Source organism: Mytilus edulis, chromosome 1 (genome assembly GCF_963676685.1).
Source record: "Mytilus edulis chromosome 1, xbMytEdul2.2, whole genome shotgun sequence".
NCBI classification, from domain to species: Eukaryota; Metazoa; Mollusca; class Bivalvia; order Mytilida; family Mytilidae; genus Mytilus; species Mytilus edulis.
The window spans coordinates 114,910,393-114,935,451 of record NC_092344.1 but is presented as its reverse complement, the minus strand read 5'-3'; the positions used below and the strand labels follow the sequence as shown (position 1 = coordinate 114,935,451).

The following is a 25,059-nucleotide window of genomic DNA, read 5'->3' as shown; positions in this document are numbered from 1 at the left end:
ACTGGTTATTACTTTATTTTTTATATACATCTTTTATAAAGGACTTACATATCAAGAAGTTACAAAGCCCCAGAAGTTGGTTTAAAAAAAAAACTTGTGACTAAGATTGTTTTTAAGTCATGAAGGATTCAGCTTAATTTTTTTTCTGTCTTAGTCCCTAGATTTTTTGTGAAACTGACTTTAGAAATTTGATATGAATTATGGTTTATTTAGTATTTTGTATGACTTAAAATTGTCTAGCTTATTTGTTGCTGCTTTGATCTGTCACTAGCATTATTGTTGAAATATAACATTTTGGTTGTTCTAGTGATAAATATAGGGAATGTGAAGCTCCTTCACTGTAGTTACAGTGCCTGGTGGAAATAATTATGCCTGACTGGTTCCTGGTCCATCTTTCAGAGGCAGAATGATGAGGTGTTTTTTAGGCTGATTTATAGTGTTTTAAATTACATGTATTATCCATTTCAGAAAAAAAAGAAAATAGTGATAGAATTATCTGTTCTCCTATTTTCATGATTGATAGATTGATGATTGCTTTATGTCACATCAGCACCCTCCTATTGTAAGTGCTATGCCACATCAGCACCCTCCTATTGTAAGTGCTATGCCACATCAGCACCCTCCTATTGTAAGTGCTATATGCCACATCAGCACCCTCCTATTGTAAGTGATATATGCCACATCAGCACCCTCCTATTGTAAGTGCTATATGCCACATCAGCACCCTCCTATTGTAAGTGCTATATGTTTTCTGTATTCTGTTTCTGATATAAATAAGTGGGTTGAAATAAAAAAAAATTAAACTTCAGTTTCTGAAAATAATTCATTGGTTCAATTAAGGAGGGAATGAATACACCTTGTCGCTATTTCTGGATATCACACAGGTTTCTGTAAAATTTTGACGTCATAAATTGAATCATCTGACGTCACAATGGAAAAGTGATTGTTGTATGCATCAAAAGTTCAAGCAGCTTGGTCAGATGGGATTAGCGATAAGGTGTATGCTTTTTAAGGTTGTCAATTAGTTCATACTGAAATACAAGGGAAAGTAACCTAAATATGAACCTCCATATTCAGATTATTCTAGAATTCTTTATCTTGGTTACATTTCATAATGTAAAAAATAATTACATCTGATAGTAAAGCAAAATCCCAAAGAGATATGAGCAAAATATCAAAATACATCTGTACAAATGACTAGTCTGTCATGTTTTACAAGAGTAAGTTTAACTTAACTTTGTTTGATATTTTAACCAGTTTGTTGTTTATTTTATTTCTAAGGATAATACATTATATATCAATTGTCAGCATTATTGAGTTTGCCTTTTTTGAACATTTATAACAGGAGAAAAATTTACTCCTTAGGTTCAAAATTTTTCAACAATTTAAAATGGATATAGTTTTCTTGTTGGAATATAGAATAATTTTTCTTTGGAACTTCATGGAAAAATGTTTAGAAGTTTTCATAAAGAGTTTTGATGATGTAATATGGTGAATGTAATGAAGTATATAGATGACAAAATATGTTGTCAGAGCATGATTGATTAAAAAGTGCATCATTATTGTCTTCAGCAGACTATTGTCTCCACGGTTACATTAATTTATTCATAAATTAGAAATCTCCAATCAAAGAGCTTGTAATGACTATGCACTTTACTTTTCTACACAATAATGGGACATTTCTTTAATCTACTCTTCAAATACACTCTGTAGAAGGGAAAACAATAGATGAGAATGCAATATTTCAGTTATGGATTTTCTTGTTTATATATTTGCTTAATGCATAATAGAATTATTGTTATTGTGAATTGTTGCATTATAGATACTTTGTGGCATATTTTTTATATGAAATTGTGAAACTGGGGTTATATATTTATCTTCTGTACAATTAAAATTGTCTATTTATTTCTCACATAATGTTCATTTTATTTTTGTATACTTTCCCCTGGAAACCTAGCTGAATCCAGGAGTATAATGTGTGGAATTGCATTGTCTTCATGCTTCTAATTTTTTTGCAGGTGAAGCGATAGTTCAAGTTGGTTAAAAAAATCATCAAAGATACCAGGCTTACAATTTTGTATGAGACTTGGGTTTTGTCTACATAAGACTCATCAGTGGTGCTCAAATTCAGACATATATTAACTCTGGTGCTCACACATATAAGTATGAGTATAATGAAATCAGATAACTATATTTTAATTAGATTGACAGTTGTAAGGCCTACTCGAATACATAGTTGTAGAGCTTTAATTACCGGAAAAAAAATAATATAACCAAGACTAAATCTTCAATCATAAGTCTGCAATATCTTTTTTAATGGTCATTGGAATATTTGAAAAGATGTTAGTTTGAAACAATACCATTTTTATACGACTGCAAATATAAAAAAAAATTTTGGTCGTATATTGATATCATGTAATTGGCGGCGGCAGCGTCCTCGTCGTCAGTGTCGTCCGAAGATGGATGGTTTCCAGATAATAACTTTGGTATAAGTAAATAGAAATCAATAAAATTTTAACACAATGTTTATAACCACAAAAGAAAGGAATTGTTTGTGGGGGTTATGGTCCCAACGATTTAAAAATTACAGGCCCGAAGGGACCCAAAACAAGTATTTATCTAGTTTCAGGACAATAAGCTGTGTATAAGTATTTAAATTGCTCTGATATTGTACCACAATGTTCATACCATTAAGTAGAAGGTTGGGATTTATTTTAAGTGTTATGGGGTAACAGCCTAGGAATTAATGGCCAAAAGGGGACCAAAAACAAGCATTTTGTCAAGCCTTCGACGCGTCCACAAATATTCACTCTGGTTAAAGTTTTTGAAATTTTAATAACTTTCATAAACTATCCTGGATTTCTATTAAACTTGGACAGTAGCTTGTTTATGATCAGAAGATAGTATCCCGAAGTAAATTTTGTAAAAATAAAATTCCAGTTTTTCTGTATTTTACTAATAAATGGACTTATTTTTTCTGCCAGGAACCATAATATTCACTCTATGGTTAAAGTTTTTAAAAATTTTAACAACTTTCTTAAACTATCCTGGATTTGTACAAAACCTGGACAGAAGCTTGTTTATGATCATAAGATAGTATCCAGAAGTAAATTTTGTAAAAATGAAATTCCAATTTTTCTGTATTTTACTTATAAATGGGCATAGTTTTTCTTCCAGATAACATTACATACAGTCTGCAGTTAAAGTTTTAAAACATTTTTAAGATTCTTAAACTAGCTTGGATTTTTACCAAACTTGGACAGAAGTTTCTGACAATCAAAAGATAGTATGAAGAGGAATATTTTTATTAATTATTTTATCATTTTTGTTGAGTGTGTGATTAACAGCAAAAGTAGGCGAGACACTGGGTTCCGCGGCACCCTTACAAATTTGTTTAGTTTCCGGACAATAACTTATGTATAACTATATGGATCTCTCTGACCCATATAATAAAGGGAAGGCTTGGACTAAGTGTGGGGTTAATATCCCTGAATATTTAGGAAAAAAGGGCCAAAAAGAGGCATTTTCATATGACCGCAAAAATTTTAATTTTTTGGTCGTATATTGCTATCACGTTGGCGTCGTCTTTGTCGTCCGAATACTTTTAGTTTTCGCACTCTAACTTTAGTAAAAGTGAATAGAAATCAATGAAATTTTAACACAAGGTTTATGACTACAAAAGGAAGGTTGGGATTGATTTTGGGAGTTTTGGTCCCAACATTTTAGGAATTAGGGGCCAAAAAGGGCCCAAATAAGCATTTTCTTGGTTTTCGCACTATAACTTTAGTTTAAGTGAATAGAAATCTATGAAATTTTGACACAAGGTTTATGACCACAAAAGGACAGTTGGGATTGATTTTGGGAGGTTTGGTTCCAACAGTTTAGGAATTAAGGGCCAAAAAAGGGCCCAAATAAGCATTATTCTTGGTTTTCGCACAATAACTTTAGTATAAGTAAATAGAAATCAATGAAATTTAAACACAAGGTTTATTACCACAAAAGGAAAGTTAGGATTGATTTTTGGAGTTGAGGTCACAACAGTTTATGAATTAGGGGCCAAAAAGGGGCCCAAATAAGCATTATTTTTGGTTTTTGCACCATAACTTTAGTATAAGTAAATAAAAATCTATGAAATTTAAACACAAGGTTTATGACCATAAAAGGAAGGTTGGTATTGATTTTGGGAGTTTTGGTCCCAACAGAATAAGGGGCCCAAAGGGTCCAAAATTAAACTTTGTTTGATTTCATCAAAATTGAATAATTGGGGTTCTTTGATATGCCGAATCTAACTGTCATGACTGTGTATGTAGATTCTTAACTTTTGGTCCCGTTTTCAAATTGGTCTACATTAAGGTCCAAAGGGTCCAAAATTAAACTTAGTTTGATTTTGACAAAAAATGAATCAGTTAGGTTCTTTGATATGCTGAATCTAAAAATGTACTTAGATTCTTGATTATTGGCCCAGTTTTCAAGTTGGTCCAAATCGGGGTCCAACATTAAACTTTGTTTGATTTCATCAAAAATTGAATAAATGGGGTTCTTTGATATACCAAATCTAACTGTGTATGTAGATTCTTCATTTTTGGTCCTGTTTTCAAATGTGTCTACACTAAAGTCCAAAGGGTCCAAAATTAAACTTAGTTTGATTTTAACAAAAATTGAAACCTTGGGGTTCTTTGATATGCTGAATTTAAAAATGTACTTAGATTTTTAATTATTGGCCTAGTTTTCAAGTTGGTCCAAATGGGGGTCCAAAATTAAACTTTGTTTGATTTCATCAAAAATTGAATAAATGGGTTCTCTGATATGCCAAATCTAACTGTGTATGTAGATTCTTGGTCCAGTTTTCAAATTGGTCTACATTAAGGTCCAAAGGGTCCAAAATTAAACTAAGTTTGATTTTAACAAAAATTAAATTCTTGGGCTTATTTGATATGCTTTATCTAAACATGTACTTTGATTTTCGATTATGGGCCCAGTTTTCAAGTTGGTCCAAATCAGGATTCCATATCAAGTATTGTGCAATAGCAAAAATTTTTCAATTGCACAGTATTGCACAATAGCAAGAAATATCTAATTGCACAATATTGTGCAATAGCAATTAATTTTCAATTGGAGTTATCTTTCTTTGTATAGAATAGTAGTTGATAATATATGTTGGAAATTTGCCAGACATGACTATGATGTCATTTTCTATTTTTATTTGCCAATAACTTTATGTAAATAACTTCATTGGAAATTTGCCAATATAAAATGTTGCTGATGAAGCTTTTTTCCCTTATCTTATCTAAAATGTTTTTAGATAATGTATGTTGGACATTTGCCAGACATGACTATGATGTCATTTTCTATTTTTATTTGCCAATAACTTTATGTAAATAACTTCATTGGAAATTTGCCAATATAAAATGTTTCTGATGAAGTTTTTTTTATTGTTTTATACAATAAACAATTTATATTCACTTTTACTACCAACCAATCTTTACCATTCAGTGATAACAAGCACTAAATTTTTCTCATTTCAGATTTCATAAATAAAAAGAAAATTTCTTCAAACATTTTTTTGAGAGGATTAATATTCAACAGCATAGTGAATTGCTCAAAGGCAAAAAAAAAATTTTAAGTTCATTAGACCACATTCATTCTGTATCAGAAACCTATGCTGTGTCAACTATTTAATTTTAGATTTAAATAAGTTTGAAGAAGAAATCTTTAATTGATTTGTAAAATCTTGACATTTGTTTTGTGTAAAAAAAAACATGTAATGTCAAAAATTTGATCACAATCCAAATTCAGAGCTGTATCACGCTTGAATGTTTTGTCCATACTTGCCCCAACTGTTCAGGGTTCGACCACTGCGGTCGTATAAAGCTGCGCCCTGCGGAGCACCTGGTTCAAGTTTACAGACAATAACTTGTGTTTAGTAAAATTGAGAAGGAAATGGTGAATCTGTCAAAGCGACAACAACCTGACCATAGAGCAGACAACAGCCAAAGGCCACCAATGGGTCTTGAATGTAGCGAGAATTCCCGCACCCGTAGGTGTCCTTCAGCTGGCCCCTAAAACATATGTATACTAGTACAGTGATAATGGACATCATACTTAACTCCGAATTATACACAAGAAACTAAAATTAAAAATCATACAAGACTAACAAAGGCCAGAGGCTCCCGACTTGGGACAGGTGCAAAATTGCGGCATGGTTAAACATGTGTATTAGATCTCAACCCTCCCCCTATACCTCTAGCCAATGTAGAAAAGTAAACGCATAACAATAAGTGTATAGATCTCTCTGAAATTATACAAGCTTTCTTACTACAAAGGAAAGGCTGGAATTGAGTTTTGGGGTTCTTGCTCCAAAAGGGGGGATCAATAAATAAGGGGCCAAAAAAGGGGCCCAAATAAGCATTTTTGTAGTTTTCAGTCAATCACTTGTGTTTAAGTGTATAAATCTCTCTGAAATTATACCACAAGTTTCCACACTACAAAGGGATGGTTATGATGAGTTATGGCTCAAATCATTAAGCAATTAGGGGTAAAAAAGGGTGGAAAACAAGGGTTTTGTGGTTGGACAATTTACACAATTTAAGCAGTGTAAGGGAGGTAATCCAATAAAAATTTAAAGAATACTGTTATATATATATAAAAAAGAAGATGTGGTATGATTGCCAATGAGACAACTATCCACAAAAAACCAAAATGACACAGACATTAACAACTATTAGTCACCGTACGGCCTTCAAGAATGAGTAAAGCCCATAACGCATAGTCAGCTATAAAAGGCCCCGATAAGACAATGTAAAACAATTCAAACGAGAAAACTAACTGCCTTATTTATGTAAAAATACTATGTTCGATTATTTGATTACCTCCCTTAAAATTTTTCTCATTTCAGATTTTAGAAATTAAAAAAGAATTTTTCTCTAATTTTTTTTTTTTTTTGAGGGGATTTATATTTAACAGCACAAAAGCAAAACAAAAATTTTAAGTTCATTCTGTGTCAGAAACCTTTACTGAATCAACTATTTAATCACAATTCAAATTCTGTGCTGTATCAAGCTTGAATGTTGTGTCCATACTTGCCCCAACTGTTCAGGATTCGACATCTACGGTCGTATAAAGATGCGCCCTGCGGAGCATCTGGTTGTTAATTTTAACCTGCTACACTCGAGATTTCAAATTCTATTATTTCATGTCCTGCTGTTGCTTCACCCTGTCAGCTGGCCTGTCGCAATTTAACTTTGAATTTTTACTTCATCAATTTACGAATTTCGAAAATCAAATTTATGTATGTCTTTTGTTCATTTTTGTCTATGGGTTGCCGTCTCATTGACGTTTACCTTACATCTCCATTTAATTACCTGTGTTTTAAACCACCATTTGTCAAGTCGGTCAAAACTTTCCCGTTCTTTACTTTGCAAGATCTGTTCTGAATTTATAAACTGTAAAAAGAAGTTTTGATAACACAAAGGTTAAAACCTATAATATCAAAGCTGGTGCGTAAAATATAACAAGGTACATATTATATTATAGTTTATCTTATTTTAAATCCTGAAGTGTAAGTAAGACGTCTCTTACAATGATTTATTATGTTTCCGTAATCAGTTTTAATCTTGTTCACAAACTGTAACATTAACGTTTTATCATGTGCTGCTACCAAAATTGTTTTTATTGCCGACCTTTTTCGGGAATACTTTGATGATCAGGAAAATAATTATCTTCGTAATCAAATGAAGCAGTCATTTAACTTAAACGCTCAGATAAAAAATGTAATTCAATTTAAACTTTTATTTAATATGATGGTATCATTTATCTATCGTTAATCTGAATACCCAATATGTAGCAGAAAAAAAGAAAACGAAAAATTATGATCTGCGCTGCAGGTCTGATTAAAAAATAAAAGTTCAGCTTCCCCCCATATTATTTATTGGAGACCCTTGGTTTGTTACTATAGTTATAAATTGTTTTTATCAATGATAGACTACAAGTAAAACAAGTACAAAGAGAGCTCGTCGATAGCTATATACAACTTGACAAGTAAAACAAGTACAAAGAGGGCTCGTCGATAGCTTTATACAACTTGCATCAACATTTAGGAAATAGCATTTTGTCTCGCCCCCGACGTAGTCCTATAACATGACTTCGCATTCTTATTCAATTTTTAACGCTTTTATACCGAGTGATATTTTCATTTTTAGCTCACCTGGCCCGAAGGGCCAAGTGAGCTTTTCTCACCACTTGGCGTCCGTCGTCGTCGTCCGTCGTCGTCGTCGTTAACAATTTACATTTTGAACTTCTTCTAGAGAACCACTGAATGGAATGAAACCAAACATGGCATGAATGTTCCTTATGAGGTGCTAACCAAGTGTTGTTACTTTGTTGCCGATCCATCATCCAAGATGGCCGCCAGCCGGGGACTTAGTTTTACATAGGACCCTATGGGAAATGCATACAAATGACTTCTTTTAGAGAACCACTGAATGGAATAAAACCAAACATAGCATGAATGTTCCTTATGGGGTGCTGACCAAGTGTTGTTACTTTGTAGCCGATCCATCATCCAAGATGGCCGCCAGAGGGGGACTTAGTTTAACATAGGACCCTATGGGAAATGCATACAAATGACTTCTTTTAGAGAACCACTGAATGGAATGAAACCAAACATGGCATGAATGTTCCTTATGAGGTGCTGACCAAGTGTTGTTACTTTGTTGCTGATCCATCATCCAAGATGGCTGCCAGCCGGGGACTTAGTTTAACATAGGACCCTATGGGAAATGCATACAAATGACTTCTTTTAGAGAACCACTGAATGGAATGAAATCAAACATGGCATGAATGTTCCTAATGTGGTGCTGACCAAGTGTTGTTACTTTGTAGCCGATCCATTATCCAAGATGGCCTCCAGCGGGGGACTTAGTTTAACATAGGACCCTATGGGAAATGCATACAAATGACTTCTTCTAGAGAACCACTGAATGGAATAAAACCAAACATTGCATGAATGTTCCTTATGAGTGCTGATCAAGTGTTGTTACTTTGTAGCCGATCCATCATCCAAGATGGCCGCCAGCAGGGGACTTAGTTTAACATAGGATCCTATGGGAAATGCATACAAATGACTTTTTTTTAGAGAACCACTGAATGGAATAAAACCAAACATGGCATGAATGTTCCTTATGAGGTGCTGACCAAGTGTTGTTACTTTGTAGCCGATCCGTCATCCAAGATGGCCGCCAGTGGGGGACTTTTGAATGAAATTAAAGATGTTCCTTTCCTTATAAATGAGGTTGTGTTGTCACTTTTAGCCAAATTTTATATTTTTTTATATGATTTCAAAAACCCAAGTAGAATCAGGTGAGCAATACAGGCTCTTGAGAGCCTCTAGTTTTTTTTTTAATGCTCGGTCGGCACATTTGAAAGTAGAAAACAAATATCAGAAACAGTAAATAGAAATAGTAAATAATGCCCCCGAGGTCATATGTTATAGGATTAGCCCCCGACGAAGGTCGCAGTATTACTATCCTGCGGCGGTGGCGGCATGAATTATTTTTATAAAACTTTAAGATAAGAAGGAAGACCTGAATGCTTCATATCTTGTATGCAGATACCTTATGGAACGAAGTTTCCGTTTGAGGTATACCTCATTTTCATGGTTCAGTTATGCGTAAAATGATTACTATATTTGGCATATAGGTTCCTTGCAACGTCTACATACATGTCCGTCAGACAGGATTCACCTGACCTCGACCTCATTTCATGGATCAGTGATCACGGTAAAAGTTACGCTATTAGATCCGTTTCTCTAATACTATAAGCAGTAGGATACTTATATGTGGTGTATGGAATTACTGTAATGGGTATGTCAGTTTTGTGGGTTTTATCTAACCTTGACCTCATTTTCATGATTCATTGGTCAATGTTAAGTTTTTGTGAAGTGTTTAAAAAAGAAAATGTGGTAGGACGGCCAATGAAACAACTCTTCACAAGAGACCAAATAAAAATAACAGCTATAGGTTACTACATGGCTTTCAACAATGAAAAAGCCCATACCGCATGGTCAGCTATAAAAGGCCTAACCTTGGACAGTGGTGCAACAGTACAACATAGAAAGAACAAACAATAAAAATCAGTTGAAAAAGGCTCATCAAATGGATGCAAATAGAAATACATCTAACAGCACACAAAAAAAAACCAGAGTGGACTTGGCCGGGTGATTGTACATCCCAACAACAAAAAGACACTTAATAAAATTGAGAATGGAAATGGGGAATGTGTCAAAGAGACAACAACCCGAAGGCTCCTGACTTGGGACAGGCGCAAACATGCGGCAGGGTTAAACATGTTTATGAGATCTCAACCCTCCCCCTATATCTCTAGCCAAGGTAGAAAAGTAAACGCACAACAATACGCACATTAACATAACATATATGAGAAGAACATAACCCGTACAGATCTGAGAGTACTCGCAGATACAGAGAACTAGTTCAAAGCTGATTAAAAAAATATGCATATTAAGACTAAATTGGTCTATTTTTAAGTATCGTAAGCAATAGTTCAACTATATTTGATTGTAAGATGTACATGTCTGTCTTGAGTGGTTCATCTGACCATGACCTCGTTATAAAAAAAATGATTGAATGTCCCTCCGGTATCTTTCGTCTCTCCTTGATGTGATATCTGTGGTAAAAACTTCATGTCACATAGACATAGATTCAATTATAAGTAAAACAGGCGAGACATTTCAGCGTGTGCACTCTTTCAGTTGTTGATATATTATATAGTACTCTTTTCTTTATAAATTCTGATTACCACCATCCTTTTTAGGAAAACCTAACATACGATATCCGAGCATCGCCGTCTGTGAAACATTTTTGCCACCAGCGTGACCCTTCATCTGCTTTCTTTCGATCATCTCTTATAGGTTTTGTGTAGACGAAACGCGTGTCTAGCGCGACAGATTATATTTCTGGTATCTATGATGGGTTTAACACCTTACATTTTGACTGTACATTAAGACTTCCCTTTAACTTGATGGACATAATTGGAAGAGTATACTTTAGCTGTTCATCTATATGTAATAATGTCATCAAATCAGTTAATTTTTTATTGAATTTTTGTTATTATTCACGAAAGCCTATAATGGTCACAAAAAAAATATTTATCTCGTTATTACGGGATAATATCTCATAATTACGAGAAAACTCGTAAAATATCGCGTAATCAGGAGATAAGATTTTCCGTAGTTACACGATGATTATCTCGTTATCATGAGATAACTATCACGTAATTACGAAAAATATTTTTTATCGCGTAATTACGCTATAATTATATCTTAATTACGAGATAAAAAATGATTATCTCGTAATTACACGATAGTTTTCTCGTAATTACGCAATAAGTATCTCGTAATTACGCGATAATTTTCTCGTAATTACGAGATATTTATCTGTAATTACGAGATAAATAAAAAAAATTGTAACCCTAAATCCCGCTGCAAATGTTTGCACCTGTCCGAAGTCAGGAATCTGATGTACAGTAGTTGTCGTTTGTTTATGTAATTTATACGTGTTTCTCGTTTCTCGTTTTTTATTTAGATTAGACCGTTGGTTTTCCCGTTTGAATGGTTTTACACTAGTAATTTTGGGGCTCTTTATAGCTTATTGTTCGGTGTGAGCCAAGGCTCCGTGTTGAAGGCTGTACATTGACCTATAATGATTTACTTTAATAAATTGTTTTTTTGGATGGAGAGTTGTCTCATTGGCACTCACCAGAGGCGGATTTAGGGGGGGGGGGGGGCAGGGGGCCCGGCCCCCCTTTATAGGAAAAAATTTGGTTGCTTATATAGGGAATCACTGGAGCGTGACTGTAGCGGGCCCCTTCTTATGTCAGTTAGTGGGCCCCCACTTATGGAAATTTCTGGATCCGCCACTGCTCACACCACATCTTCCTATATCTATTTCGTATTATTTGTATTTTTCACAATTATCATGTTTTACTTATATGACAATCAGAGTATGACAATAAATAATTGGTTAGTAATTAAATAATAAAGTTCACGTTATATATAGTGTCTAAACATTAACTAAAGAGTTAGTACATTAACAAGAAAATAAATACTAAGTAGGCTATTCATCCTACTATTTATAAAAACCCGGAAAATAAGCAGAGAAGCCCGGCTTTGTTTAAATTGTTATTGTTTACATAACATATCCAGGTATTCTCTGGACAGGTTTTGCATATTTTTCCTTTTGACTTGACATCAATGGAAATGTATTACCCTCACGATTTAGTGAAGTGTGGAGTATGCAATAAACAGTATACAAATCCAGAACAATTGTCGTGTTTTCATTCATTTTGTGCGGCATGTATTAGTCAATTAGAAGATCATGGTAGTGGAGGAGTGGTTACCTGTCCTAGGTGTGAATTTGAGGGACCGTCTCAAAAACAATCGGATGCAGTAATACGAGTACTATTGGGTATAATGAAAGGTGGTGTAGAATTGTGTGAAGATCACCATGATCAGCCATATACATCATTTTGTCAGATATGTGAATGTGTTTTATGTGACAAATGCAGGACTGATAAACACAAAGGTTGTGTGTCCGTTCAAGCAGTTCGTGATGACAATATTGACGAAATTATAAACACGTTTAGAGCCAAAGTAGAAAAGGAACTTGCAAAATCATCAAGGAATGTCACCGATTCATATACAAATTCCGTAAAGCAACAGCAGAGTATATTCAAAGAAAAATGCGAAATTTCAACAACAGTTTCAGCTTTTTACTACAATTTAAAAACGAAAATATTACAGTATCTAATTGAACAGGAAAAAATGTTTCAAGACTATGTGCTGAAACATTATTCAACCTTAGAACAAAAATTGGACAAACATATCAAGCAAAATAAATCTATTTGTCAAAGATTCGCAAGTCATGCTGATCTATTTAGCGTTATAGGTAAAGCACATGCAAACATTTCATATCTGCATTTGTATGAATCAGTGAAGAAGGAAGTGTCAAATTTAAAACCCGAAATAATGGAGACTGACATATGTGACACCGTAAAGTTTTTACCAGATGAATCACGATTGAAAAACATATTTGATTTTCAACTGGCTAACTTAAGATTGGCAGGTGAAACTATTACAACAGAATCGGATAGAACATCAAATCTGTGTAATATAGACGAGCTTCTGGTTTATCCAGCACTTCCATGTGCACGTGAAACGGGCGCCATAAGCACAGATCCTTCGACTTCGAACGAGATCACAGTAAACTATCAAAATACGAATGGAGCTACACCATCGGATTTAGATGAAAACTCGCCTACTGGCTCATTAGAGTTACAGGTCAGCGATCCTCATGTATCTACGAGTCAATTAACACGATTACCAGTTACCAAATCTGTTAACTATGTAGATATGAATGAAAATGCTCAGGAAATTGAAACAGAATATTCGGGTACTCACCCTTCCACCATATTGTTTGAATCGGACATTGCCACCCCATCACTGACTAGTCAATGTACGGCATCACCGATTCCAGACAATATCAATACATCCAGTTGTGAGGCAGTAGGTATTATAGATAGTACGACAAATCCCTCAAGAGGTTCATTAGACCCAATGGGTTTCTATGAGTATGGCGACTATGTACAACAATTTAAAAGTCAGTCTGCCGAGGATCGTCGAGCAGGGTTAGCAGTTGGTAAGTATACGCAGGGGCGGATCCAGCCCTTTTAAAAAAGGGGGGGTTCCTAACCCAGGACAAAGGGGGAGGGGGGTTCCAATTACATGTCCCCATTCAAATGCATTGATCGTCCAAAAAAAAGGGGGTTCCAACCCCCGGAACCCCCCTCTGGATCCGCGCCTGATACGTCATTAATTTCAAAGCTTGATTAGTTTAAAGTTAGTCAAATTTTGTTAATGGGTTGAATTGTATCAGTGTAATTTTACCTTTCTTGTATACCATAAATCAAAGACGTTTTGTCTTATATATATATTATAAAGTTATGTCTTTTTATAATTGGTATTAGCGACGAGATATTATAAGATTAGATAAGATAAGATGATCTTATTTTCCAAATTAGTTCCCAAGGGAGGCATATACACATATATATATATATTGTTGCAACATGCAATATTTTACATGACATTCATATAACTATAGCTTATCGTGGATCATCTCAAGGAGATTGAGAAAGGCTATCGAGTTGAGATGACGTTTATCGCTATTTTACCTATTACCATGATTACGACGTTGTCAATTTCATGTCAATTTTGTTAGCAACGGCACGTGCCTGCTTAGTTTATAGCGATAATTTTCATTCCATCTCAAGCGAGTAGCATGATAGGAAAAATTATTACAAAAATAGATCAAAGGAAAAATGCACAAAATAGCAATAATAAACCTTATATCATATACAGAATAGAAATTGGACACGGTGAGTTTTGTCAAATGGACAACAATCTGACCAAAGAGCAGAATACGCCCAAGACCATCAATGGGTGTCCAAAGCAGCGAAAAAATCCCGCACCAAGAGGGAGGCTTCAGCTGGCCCCTAAATAATAATATATATACCACTTCAGTGAAATGGACACCACACTAAACTCTAAAACAATCAAATGAACCAAATTGAGAAAAGGTTAAGCGTGTTTTGTGAAATTGCCTTCAGTGTATGGAATGATTGCAAGGTGTACACACCTGTATGGCCAGGTTTGTCTGACCATTACCTCATTAGCATAGAGCATTAATGGATAATGTGTATGTTATATGATACTTGTAGAAAAACCTCCATGCTAGAGACTTTTAACATGAATTCAATGATAAGTAAGACAGACGAGACATTTCACCACATGCACTCTTGTTCTTCATTTTTTTTTAGGAATGACCTGGGTTGGCGATGACCGTATACTCATGGTAGATAGATGGAATCACAAGTTGAAACTTTTCACTGAAAAGGGAGCTTTAGTTAGTACAACTGTAGTACCGGCAGGTGGAGAGCCATGGGATATTGCATATATAAAGAACACAAACCCCAGCAACATTAACATGTGTGCAGTTACTATACCTACGGATAGACGAGTTTTGTTCGTCCGCATCATTGACAAGATAGAAGTTTCCAGAAGTATAGTGACACGATGTGGCTATTGTTGCCTTGCCCATGACAAGAACGGTCATACTTTGGTTTGTGGTACTTGTCGGCCATTTGTTACTGTTCCTTCTATCCACATCATTAACTCTCAGGGTATTGTACAGATGGAGGTTGCTTTAGATGGAATAGGAAATTCTTTATTTGAATATCCAAGGTCAGTTGATGTAACAGAAGATGGCGAAATTATCGTTTGTGATTGGAAGAAAAAACGACTGCTTTTCATGAAGACGAATGGTTTCATCTTGGGGGCTTACCAGGGTACACTTGACTACCCGCTCAAAGAACCAATTGGTACAGCTCTAGATGGACAAGGAAATGTTCTGGTAACAGATACAAAGGCAAATAAAATTCAGACAATCTCAGTCAAAGATCGACAGTTTGTTACCGCCTTAAAACTAGACAAAGATTTGTACAACCCAAGAGAAATAGCACTTGTAAAGAAATCTAACTGTTATCCTAAAATAGCGGTAGCAACCGACATGAATGTCGTCATTTTCGATTTATGGAACCCTGTTAGTCGGGAGGAACCATCAGCTCCACTCTCAACAATGTTTTAAATGGTATGAATGGAATATTAGTTGGGGTTTGTTTGCAGTTATCATTTAGGTGCAGTTGACAGAATAAGCTTTTATGGAACTTAGACATACGCTAATGTATTTTCAAAAGACAGTAACAAGAGCAAAATTTTGAAATGATAGTCTTTCATTTTTCCTTTTTATTTTTACTGTAGTTAGGATTTAGATACAGATAGGTTAAAGTTAAAACATATTTTTTTCTGTATTTTACAAATAAATGGACCTTTTTTTTTGGCAATCAATATTACACTTTTACTCTATCACTAGCAATAGGAGACGAGAGACAGGATTCCGCCAAAATCTATTTTAATTTTGTTTAATGTACTGTCGGTATTTGTGCAAATAGTGAAATTTCCTCTTTTTTGCTTACCATTCCCTTGATAACTTTATCACCTGAAATAACTTGACAAACATTCCCATCTTATTTATTAATTTTTCTTTTTTTTGGTTTCTTTTTTACTTCCGTAAAGGATATACTGGTGGTATAACTAACTGGTGAACAAACAGTAATATTATGGTACATATATATGTTTATGTTATTTACTCATTTGTAAACTACGTATTGCGTTGTTGTTTTTAGGAAAGATTAGAACTTGTTCTAAATCTTTACTAAGGTACCAGCCTCCCTAACAACACGACAGGTTAGCTACTGTTACTAAATGTATTCACACGAAATATTGTTCCCTATGGTTCTCATGTATGTGCACATAATACACATATAAACTGAAAAAATGGGCATTATTGGAGCAGTTCATTCAAGAATGTATGTCATTAGGGTGTGTTGATGTGCAGGCTTTTTTTTAAAAACATTTTGATAATGTAATTGGGTATTGATACATTACTAGTATGATTGACAACTGTCATTATCAGTAAACAATCAAAGACAAGGTAGACCTTTAATTACAATGCCCCACCTCCTAAATTGTCAATCAAATTGACCACATTACTTATCAACCTCAGTCTTACTTAATTAAACAGAATGCAATATACATCACAATATACAAATATTTGACCTCATAATTGAATATATATTAGGTGTTTGATATATATAAGGACGATAGATTTATTAGGGCCCCGCCAAAGGCGGGTCCCCTCTAGTGATCAGTCTGTCCGTCCGTCAGTCCATCCGTGCGTCTGTCCGTCCGTCCGTAACACTTTGTGTCCGCTCCATATCTAGAGAACCATTATGATTTCATACTTTATACTTTACATGTTTATTAACCACCACCAGAGGGCATGTCATGATGTATGTACAACTTCCTAGGTCAAAGGTCAAGGTAAAAAAACTTTGGTTTCAGTTGACAACCCTGTGTCCTGTGGTGAAGATCGTGTCCGCTCCATATCTAGAGAACCATTATGATTTCATACTTTATACTTTACATGTTTATTAACCACCACCAGAGGGCGTGTCATGATGTATGTACAACTTCCTAGGTCAAAGGTCAAGGTAAAAAAACTTTGGTTTCAGTTGACAACCCTGTGTCCTGTGGTGAAGATCGTGTCCGCTCTATATCTTGAGAACCGTTATGATTTCAAAGTTTATACTTGACATGTATATGAACCAACACCAGAGGGTGTGTCATAATTTATGAACGACTGCCTAGGGCAAAGTTCAAGGTCAAAAACTTTGGTTTCAGTTGACAACCCCATGTCCTATGGTAAAGATTGTGTCCGCTCTATATCTTGAGAACCGTTATCATTTCAAAGTTTATACTTGACATGTATATAAACCAACACCAAAGGGTGTCATAATTTATGTGCAACTTCCTAGGTCAAAGGTCAAGGTCAAAAACTTTGGTTTCAGTTGACAACCCAATGTCCTATGGTAAAGAGCGTGTCCGCTCTATATCTTGAGAACCGTTATCATTTCAAAGTTTATACTTGACATGTTTATAAACCAACACCAAAGGGTGTGTCATAATTTATTTACAACTTCCTAGGTCAAAGGTCAAGGTCAAAAACTTTGATTTCAGTTGACAAACCCATGTCCTATGGTAAAGATACAATTTTTTAATGCACATTATTCACAGCGGGGCCCCGGTGACAGAGATGGCTCCCATCTCAATGATATCTGGTTTATTGCCTATAACTTTTGATCGACATTACATAAAGGGATTCTGTAAATTATATCTAAAAGATAAATGATTATTGGATTAACAAGATCTTTAAAAAAAATGAAATATGAAAATATGAATATATAAAAGGTATTTAAGTAAGGCCTGTAATTTACTTGATAAATTTTCAATAATCATCTGTAATTAATCAACAATTTAGATTAGTTCACTTTTTTTTTTTATCAGGAATTGCCTTGAAACAGTTTTAAAATTTCCAAACTTTTAATTATAACAAACCATTGTTTATTACTTTATTCCGGCCGATCCCCATCAATCAGTATGTCTATTTTAATCATTTGATTTTTTTTAGAAGTGAATACATTTTTTTGCAATCAAGAAAGAATCCACATTGTAATAAAACACGTTTTTTAATTTGTTTACAGTGGCGGATCCAGAAATTTTCATAAGTGGGGGCCCACTGACTGACCTAAGAGGGGGCCCTCTCCAGTCACGCTTCAGTGATTCCCTATATAAGCAACCAATTTTTTTCCCAAAAAGGGGGGGACCGGACCCGCTGCCCCCCCCCCCTAAATCCGCCTCTGGTTTAGGTTGAAAAGTACATTTTCAATGCCCTGTGTTGAAAAATACTTAAAAAATTGACCAAAAGGCACCATACAACTTTTAATCTTCAATGTCATATAACCTCTGTTTCATCTTACAAAATGCCCCATAACAACATTTTTAGAATTTTTGTTGACACTTTAAGTCCTTAGCTGTTGGTCTAAATTTTATGTCCTTCAAGGATAGTTGGTAACATTTACTAGAAGAATTTTTATTTGCATTTTTTTTTTTTTTTTTTTGAAACATGTTCAGAACAGGCAACATTATTTGGATAAGATATAAACTGCAGTTTAAATAAAATTGTGCAAATTAAGAGACCCATATTATTTAATTTGAGCTCATTTTATCCTCATACTGGAAAAGCGTGTTTCCTTCTAAAGACCTGCTGTTAATGCAATTTTCAGCAATAGTTCATTTTTCCCCATCCTACCTTAATATGAAATTATTCTAACTTCTCTTCTAATCTTTCCATGAATGATTTGAGTTTCCATCACTTTGATTTATTCAAGTATAATTTTTTTTTATGTTAATCATTTTTGTAACTTTTTTGCCCCTTATATGGTTCTTTTGAAAATAAATGATATCTTATATATAACACTGTATATATTGTTATGTTGTGTTACAAATGTTGTTTCTTGCGAAACTGTAATTGTTGTAATGATTTATAAAGATATTAGAAGAACTTTGCAACGTTAATTACTTTATTGTGGTGCTTATATTTACTTTTCCACCCATAAGGATATTGCACAGAAGACGTTTGATTGATAGCAAAAGTTGGTCCTGGGCAGGCCAAAAAAATATATGACAAGTGAAAAAAATAAATGACAAGTGAAAAAAATAAAATAAACGAAGAATTGATAGTATTTCCTGATCAGCAATGAATTCCCGTATATGTTTAACTGTTGTCCGGTGGTCGGAGGTACTAAATGCGTATTTCCTGGTTTTTCTTGTAAATTATAGAAGACACGGATAAATATTATTACCTGAGGCCACTCCAAATATTGAATAAATGTTCTTTTACGTAGAAATATGGGAGTGATTTATTTCAATTTTGAAAATTTTTATTTTTAAAATTTTCATACATGTAAAATACATATAAAATATATAATGAAATCGCCCATGGAAAATGGGATGCCAACGAGACAACAACCCGACCAAAGGCATAAAAAAAAGCCCAAGGCCACCAATGGGTCTTCGACACAGTGAGAAAATCCCCCACCCGGAGACGGACTTCAGCTGGCCAATAATCAAAAAGGTGTACTACTTGAGTGAATATAGAGCGTCACACGAAACCCCGAAACATAAATATAAACCAAAATTGAAAAAAAACAGGTCTATCTGATATGTGCTACCACGAATATTGGTCCTTTCTCTTCACTTGGACACTATAGGGAACACATATAAGAACTGACAGGCTGATTCCTCGATTACTACTGGTATGTTTGTACAATTGCCATGTCATAGTATTGTAATGATATATTAGAAATGTTCTGTGATGTTTGTTTCTTTATGTCCAAACTGATTTAGAATAACCTATGCCTTGCTGTTTATTAAAACATGATTTAATTATTAAAAAAAGTTTAAATTATACTATTTAACAGATGAAATGTCTATCAATTGATTTAAAAATAATACTGGTATTGTGGTCTATCATTAGTGTCCTTAATTTCGACTACAGAAACCGCATGTCGTCTGCGGCAGCTCAGATGATTATTAGTTGATGCACAAGCGCTAATTAATATACCAATTCGAAACATGTATATATTTATTTGAGGTCAGCATAAGCCATATATTTAATTATTGGGAAGAATATGCAAGCTATAAATTGATCAACGGCTGCATCAGAAGATCAAACAAAACAGAGGTCATAACCCCGTTCTCATTAGAAACAATCTATCTTTATTACGGATGTAAGTCAGTGTCTGGTTAAATGTGCTGTTTGTTAGCGGGGTAGGAGGTTAAGTGGGTTATGATGTGCATTCGTGACCCCCATTCCGGGTTTCTTCGACCCCCGGACAGGAATGTACCCATGGAAAACTTTTCTCCGGTAAGTTCTTTTCTAACCATTATTTTATATCTATTGAATACTTGGAATGATGTCATTTTGTTGTTATACATTCACAGTGTTTGGCGACAACAAACATATACGGTGGAAGACAATCAATTCATAGATAAATATTAAATATATAAATAAATACAAGTAATTTTATTATCTCCTACAATAATAATGGGTTCCCGGTATATTTATAGCTGAACAACATGTTATACTGTTTCCGTGCAGTTATGAATTTCACACATTTGAACTTCACCATGTTTCTCTTTATCCTCAGTCATGTTATCAAAACCCTGGTCTTGGTATAATCTCGTGGTTTTAATCGTAATATTTGATTATTTGAAATTCTAAATTGTTTGCAAAAGTAATACAGTGGTTAGACCCATTTCATTCTACATTGCACAATTTCTGGGGAAAAATAACACTGTATTAGCTTTATACCCCAAGGGTAACTAGGGAATATAAATAAAGTCACTTTGGTCTTCTTCCGACCGCAGGTAAAACCCTTACCAACTGAGGAGGGGCATCGGATGTACACAACCAAGTAAGGTCAGAATGGGGACGTTAAATACGATGTCTTGTGTAGTACTAGAAAAAGTGCCACAACTTTTTGAGGGGTCCGTTGAAAGGCAACACAATTTCCCTATATATACCTTCATCCCGGACGGCCTCTTTTAGATTATCTACCTATTGTATATATTGCTTATTGGTTCTCGTCCTGAATATGCATGAAACATTTGCCACTGGACGTTAAACAATCAACAATCTATCAATCATATTGTCTACAAACATCTTTGATCTTTACGATTATATAAAGTTTGGTTTATCTAATATGAATAAGAATAAGAATAAGAATTTTATTAGTATAAAATCCAAACAATAGGATTGTTACTAAAATATCATGTGACAACAAAAACAAACAGACAGTGGCATATTAATTACAAAACGATAGTCATTAAACACTACAAACATGTAGCATTGAAAGAAAAACAATAACATAGATTATTAGTATTAATTATAATACTATTTTTGACAGAATATGTGCTACCACGAATTTGTTCCTTCCTCTTCACTTGAACACTATATAGAGAATACTTATAGGAACAGGCAGGTTTGATTCCTCCATTAAAGATATATCGTTATCTCGTTCCATATTCCAGTTTCTTTGCATTAGAATTTTTTATCATTTAGTAAATTATATTTGGAAGGCAAAATATCAAAAATATATGATCAAAGTGAAACAAAATAACCATATGATTCACGGCTCGTTCCTGTCTAGTGCTAACAAGCTTATTACCAGACACCACACATAGACTTACAATGGAAAGAATACGAACAATCATTGTACTATTACAAATGGAAGTTGAAAAGTACATCATAATATACATTTGAGGATTTGAGCAGCACCTCATAATGACTTAAATATATATAATACTACAACCAAAGGCCACTTTACGTGTTCTTCCGCCTGAGGATCAAGACATTTCATTAACTATCGTGACTTCATTCAATCAGTTTAAAGCCACACTCGAATGTAATAAACGTATAATATACAAAAGACACGAATCAGCACCATGGTCTTCTGTACAAAATAAAAAAGAAGATGTGGTATATGATTGCCAATGAAACATCTCTTCATATGAGACCAAAATGACACACAAATGAACAACTATATATAGGTTACATACCGCATAGTCAGCTATAAAAGGACTCGTCATGACAAATGTAAAAACACTAACCGCCTAGAATCAATGTATACAAAATGAACGAATAACAAATATGTAACAAAGCACTTTTTTACAAATGAATTACATTTATATGTTTCTCTGTGAATATCTATATCTAAACGTGGTTCTTTTTCACAACAGAAAAGAAATATGAACAAGGGCAAAATAAGTGGAGCATCCATCGCAACTTCAAGCATACAGTATGAATGTTTGTTTACTTTTATGGTATCACATTACGTTTATCCTTTACCATTCAACTTATGGATGCATATCCAAGTCCATTCAAGTCGACAGCATTTGTATACAAATCTTAAAATTAAGTTTTTAACAAAAATTAAGTTTGACTCTCTGAAACTGATTTAAATTGCTGGCTCTTGTTGGAGAGGAGAGAAGAACGGGAGCCGACAGATTCTACGTTTTACGTCGTTTGATCTCTGGTGGAAAGTTGTCTCATTGGCACTTATATATATATATATATATATAAAAAGCACATTTATTTTAATATGAGGAGGAAAACTTAAACTGTCCGGGGCCTAGAAAATAAGAATCGAACATGCAAGGTTTAGTTATCTAGCCTTTGATCTCGAAAACTATTTTCAAAAAAGTTATTCCTCATACTATCCCACAATTAGACCGGAGTTGTAAGTAAAAAAAAACACAAAAAAAATCACAAGGCTTTGCAAATGTCCACGACTTCAAAGCATGCAATGTGTTTTTTCACTATTACAGTTTCTTTTATTCATTTTTAGAAGTGTTTGGCTGTCAAAGGTTGGATTTTAAAAAGAAACACTTTAGCTATATATTGATACTTTTAATTTCATATAAATGATTTAATTTTTTACGTAGTGTATATATATATTTCATACTTTGTCATGATCCAAACAAAGTCACTAATACGGTAATTACCCGCTGTTGCATATTTGGCCCCGATGTGAAGGGATTGTTAATAAATATATAGATATATATATATAATATGCATGGGTAAAAAACAGAAACCAGTTCATGACAAAATTATGTTGGTTATATCAAGGATTTGTATAGTTCGACTATACAAATTACTGGTTATATGATTGAATAAGAAATTATAATCTGAAAATTTACAGTACAGAAAGGTCTCTTCTGATTTTAAAACATGTTGAAAGTGATATTTGACCATTTTTAATATATATAGATAGAAATACGAAAACAAAATACACTTATACCTAAACAGGTTCCTTCATTAGGTTTAGAGAATCGTATACAATTAGGGTCTACAATATCACCTTAATTAGAGTTTCGGCAGTCATAAACAACTATGATATGTCAAATAATCTTCTTCCAAACTAGTCGTTGTAATGTTCTTTACATCAAGGGGTTTTTGTGTGTTAGAACATCTACATCTGACCATGCAATAATTGACAATAACGATGATATAACCTGACTGACCGTTTCTGCCCTCAAATATATCATCATCATTAGACGATCTAAGTGTAATGGGGCGTTGTGAAGCTTACCCTTTTGTTGTAAGAATCACATTAAAGAGAGATAAAATGAACTAAATGTAATGTGGAAATTAATTATCCAACGTTTCTGTTATATAATATACACGTTCTGTTCCAACTTTTGGTGTGAATAAACGATGATTCTTTCTCCATTCTTTCAACAGTCACCTATTCGAATAAGCAATGTGTTGTCTGTCTCTAGAGACTCTGACATGACTTTCTCTAAAACCAGTTTCCTAACTATTGTTTTATATGCTCTCCAATGTTTTAATTTTATGACATTTCAAATTGTTTTGTCTTAGAAAATTCTAGATACACGTGTTGTGGAAACGGAAATCATTGTTAATTTTCAACATCCTTTATGGTCTTTATTGTATATGTATACATATAACTGTAACTGGCTAACTGAATGTGGTTTACTAGTAGTATGTATCACACGTGTAATTGAAGCCATTATATCATTCACTCAGAATCAAGCGATGATTAAGGTTTGAGAAGGCTCATCTATATTCATTGTTTCTACAATTCGGAACTTGACAAAATGTTTTTTTACAAAAATTTCGCCCAATATAAGTTTGGTCCGGATGGGTAGTTCTCTAAAAGTATGGTATCTTCGGTTTTGAAATACTATTTTATAAACTTGTCCTTGAATGGCAGGGTAAATTCTTAATGTAATAAATAGGCCACAGGTCGAAACGAAATTTAGATAAAAAAATGAATTTAGAAATTTCCGGCAACTCCATCAGACAAAGTTAACATGATATCGTTTTGGCTTTTCTGTTTAGGAATCACAGACCTGATGGTCTCAAAGTTCTTCAAATATAAGTACACGAATTTATAAATCCATACTCGATTTAATTTTTTGTTCATTTCGTGCGTTCCTTTTGAACGCTTATCCAGAAATGCGCATCGGGCGCACCAAATTTATACAAAGAATTGCTTTATTACCAAAGTTGATCTGCTGATTTTGCATAAAAAATTTAATCGCTTATAATACTTAGTTCTTTCCGCGTTTATAAGAGAAAAAAAAAACAGTTTATTTTTTAAAATACTTACATGTATATATGTAGAAATGTATGTAATAAGATCCAGTTACGACTTCTCGACAGGTCCTCAGTTGGTCATAAAAAGGAACCGTCTGACAAACAGGAAGAAGTATATAAACAGGGAAACTTGATTTGTAAAATCTTTATAACAGAGAAAAATAAAAAATAATTGTCAACAAGTCTGCATATGCTACACAAATAGCAGAAAATAATTGTTTTCCATTCACCGTAAAATGAATTTTATATTAGGTTTGGAGATATTTTTCGTGGTCTATTCTAAAGAGAAGTGATTTGAAAATTAATCAATCAGTGACCATCATATTTCTTTCAGATGAATATTAACAAC

General features: G+C 33.9%; 2 protein-coding genes across 5 annotated transcripts in view; both read left to right on the top strand.

Moving 5' to 3' along the window:
- Positions 1-12,187: 12,187 nt before the first annotated feature.
- Positions 12,188-16,100, top strand: LOC139500871 (tripartite motif-containing protein 2-like). The gene is made up of 2 exons (XM_071289767.1): positions 12,188-13,709; positions 14,887-16,100. The coding sequence occupies exons 1-2, from the start codon at positions 12,266-12,268 to the stop codon at positions 15,711-15,713; spliced, it is 2,271 nt and encodes a 756-aa protein (XP_071145868.1). The 5' UTR covers positions 12,188-12,265; the 3' UTR covers positions 15,714-16,100.
- Positions 16,101-20,314: 4,214 nt separating this feature from the next.
- LOC139501056 (nuclear factor 1 X-type-like) overlaps positions 20,315-25,059 on the top strand; it is a 39,840-nt gene continuing 35,095 nt past the window's right edge. For 3 of the 4 annotated variants that reach the window (XM_071290033.1, XM_071290058.1, XM_071290025.1), the window contains exon 1: positions 20,315-20,453. In XM_071290033.1, the coding sequence (XP_071146134.1) occupies positions 20,376-20,453 (78 nt within the window). In that variant the 5' untranslated portion in view covers positions 20,315-20,375. The remainder of the gene's footprint in view (positions 20,454-25,059) is intronic. The other variant, XM_071290063.1, reaches the window with a different exon arrangement.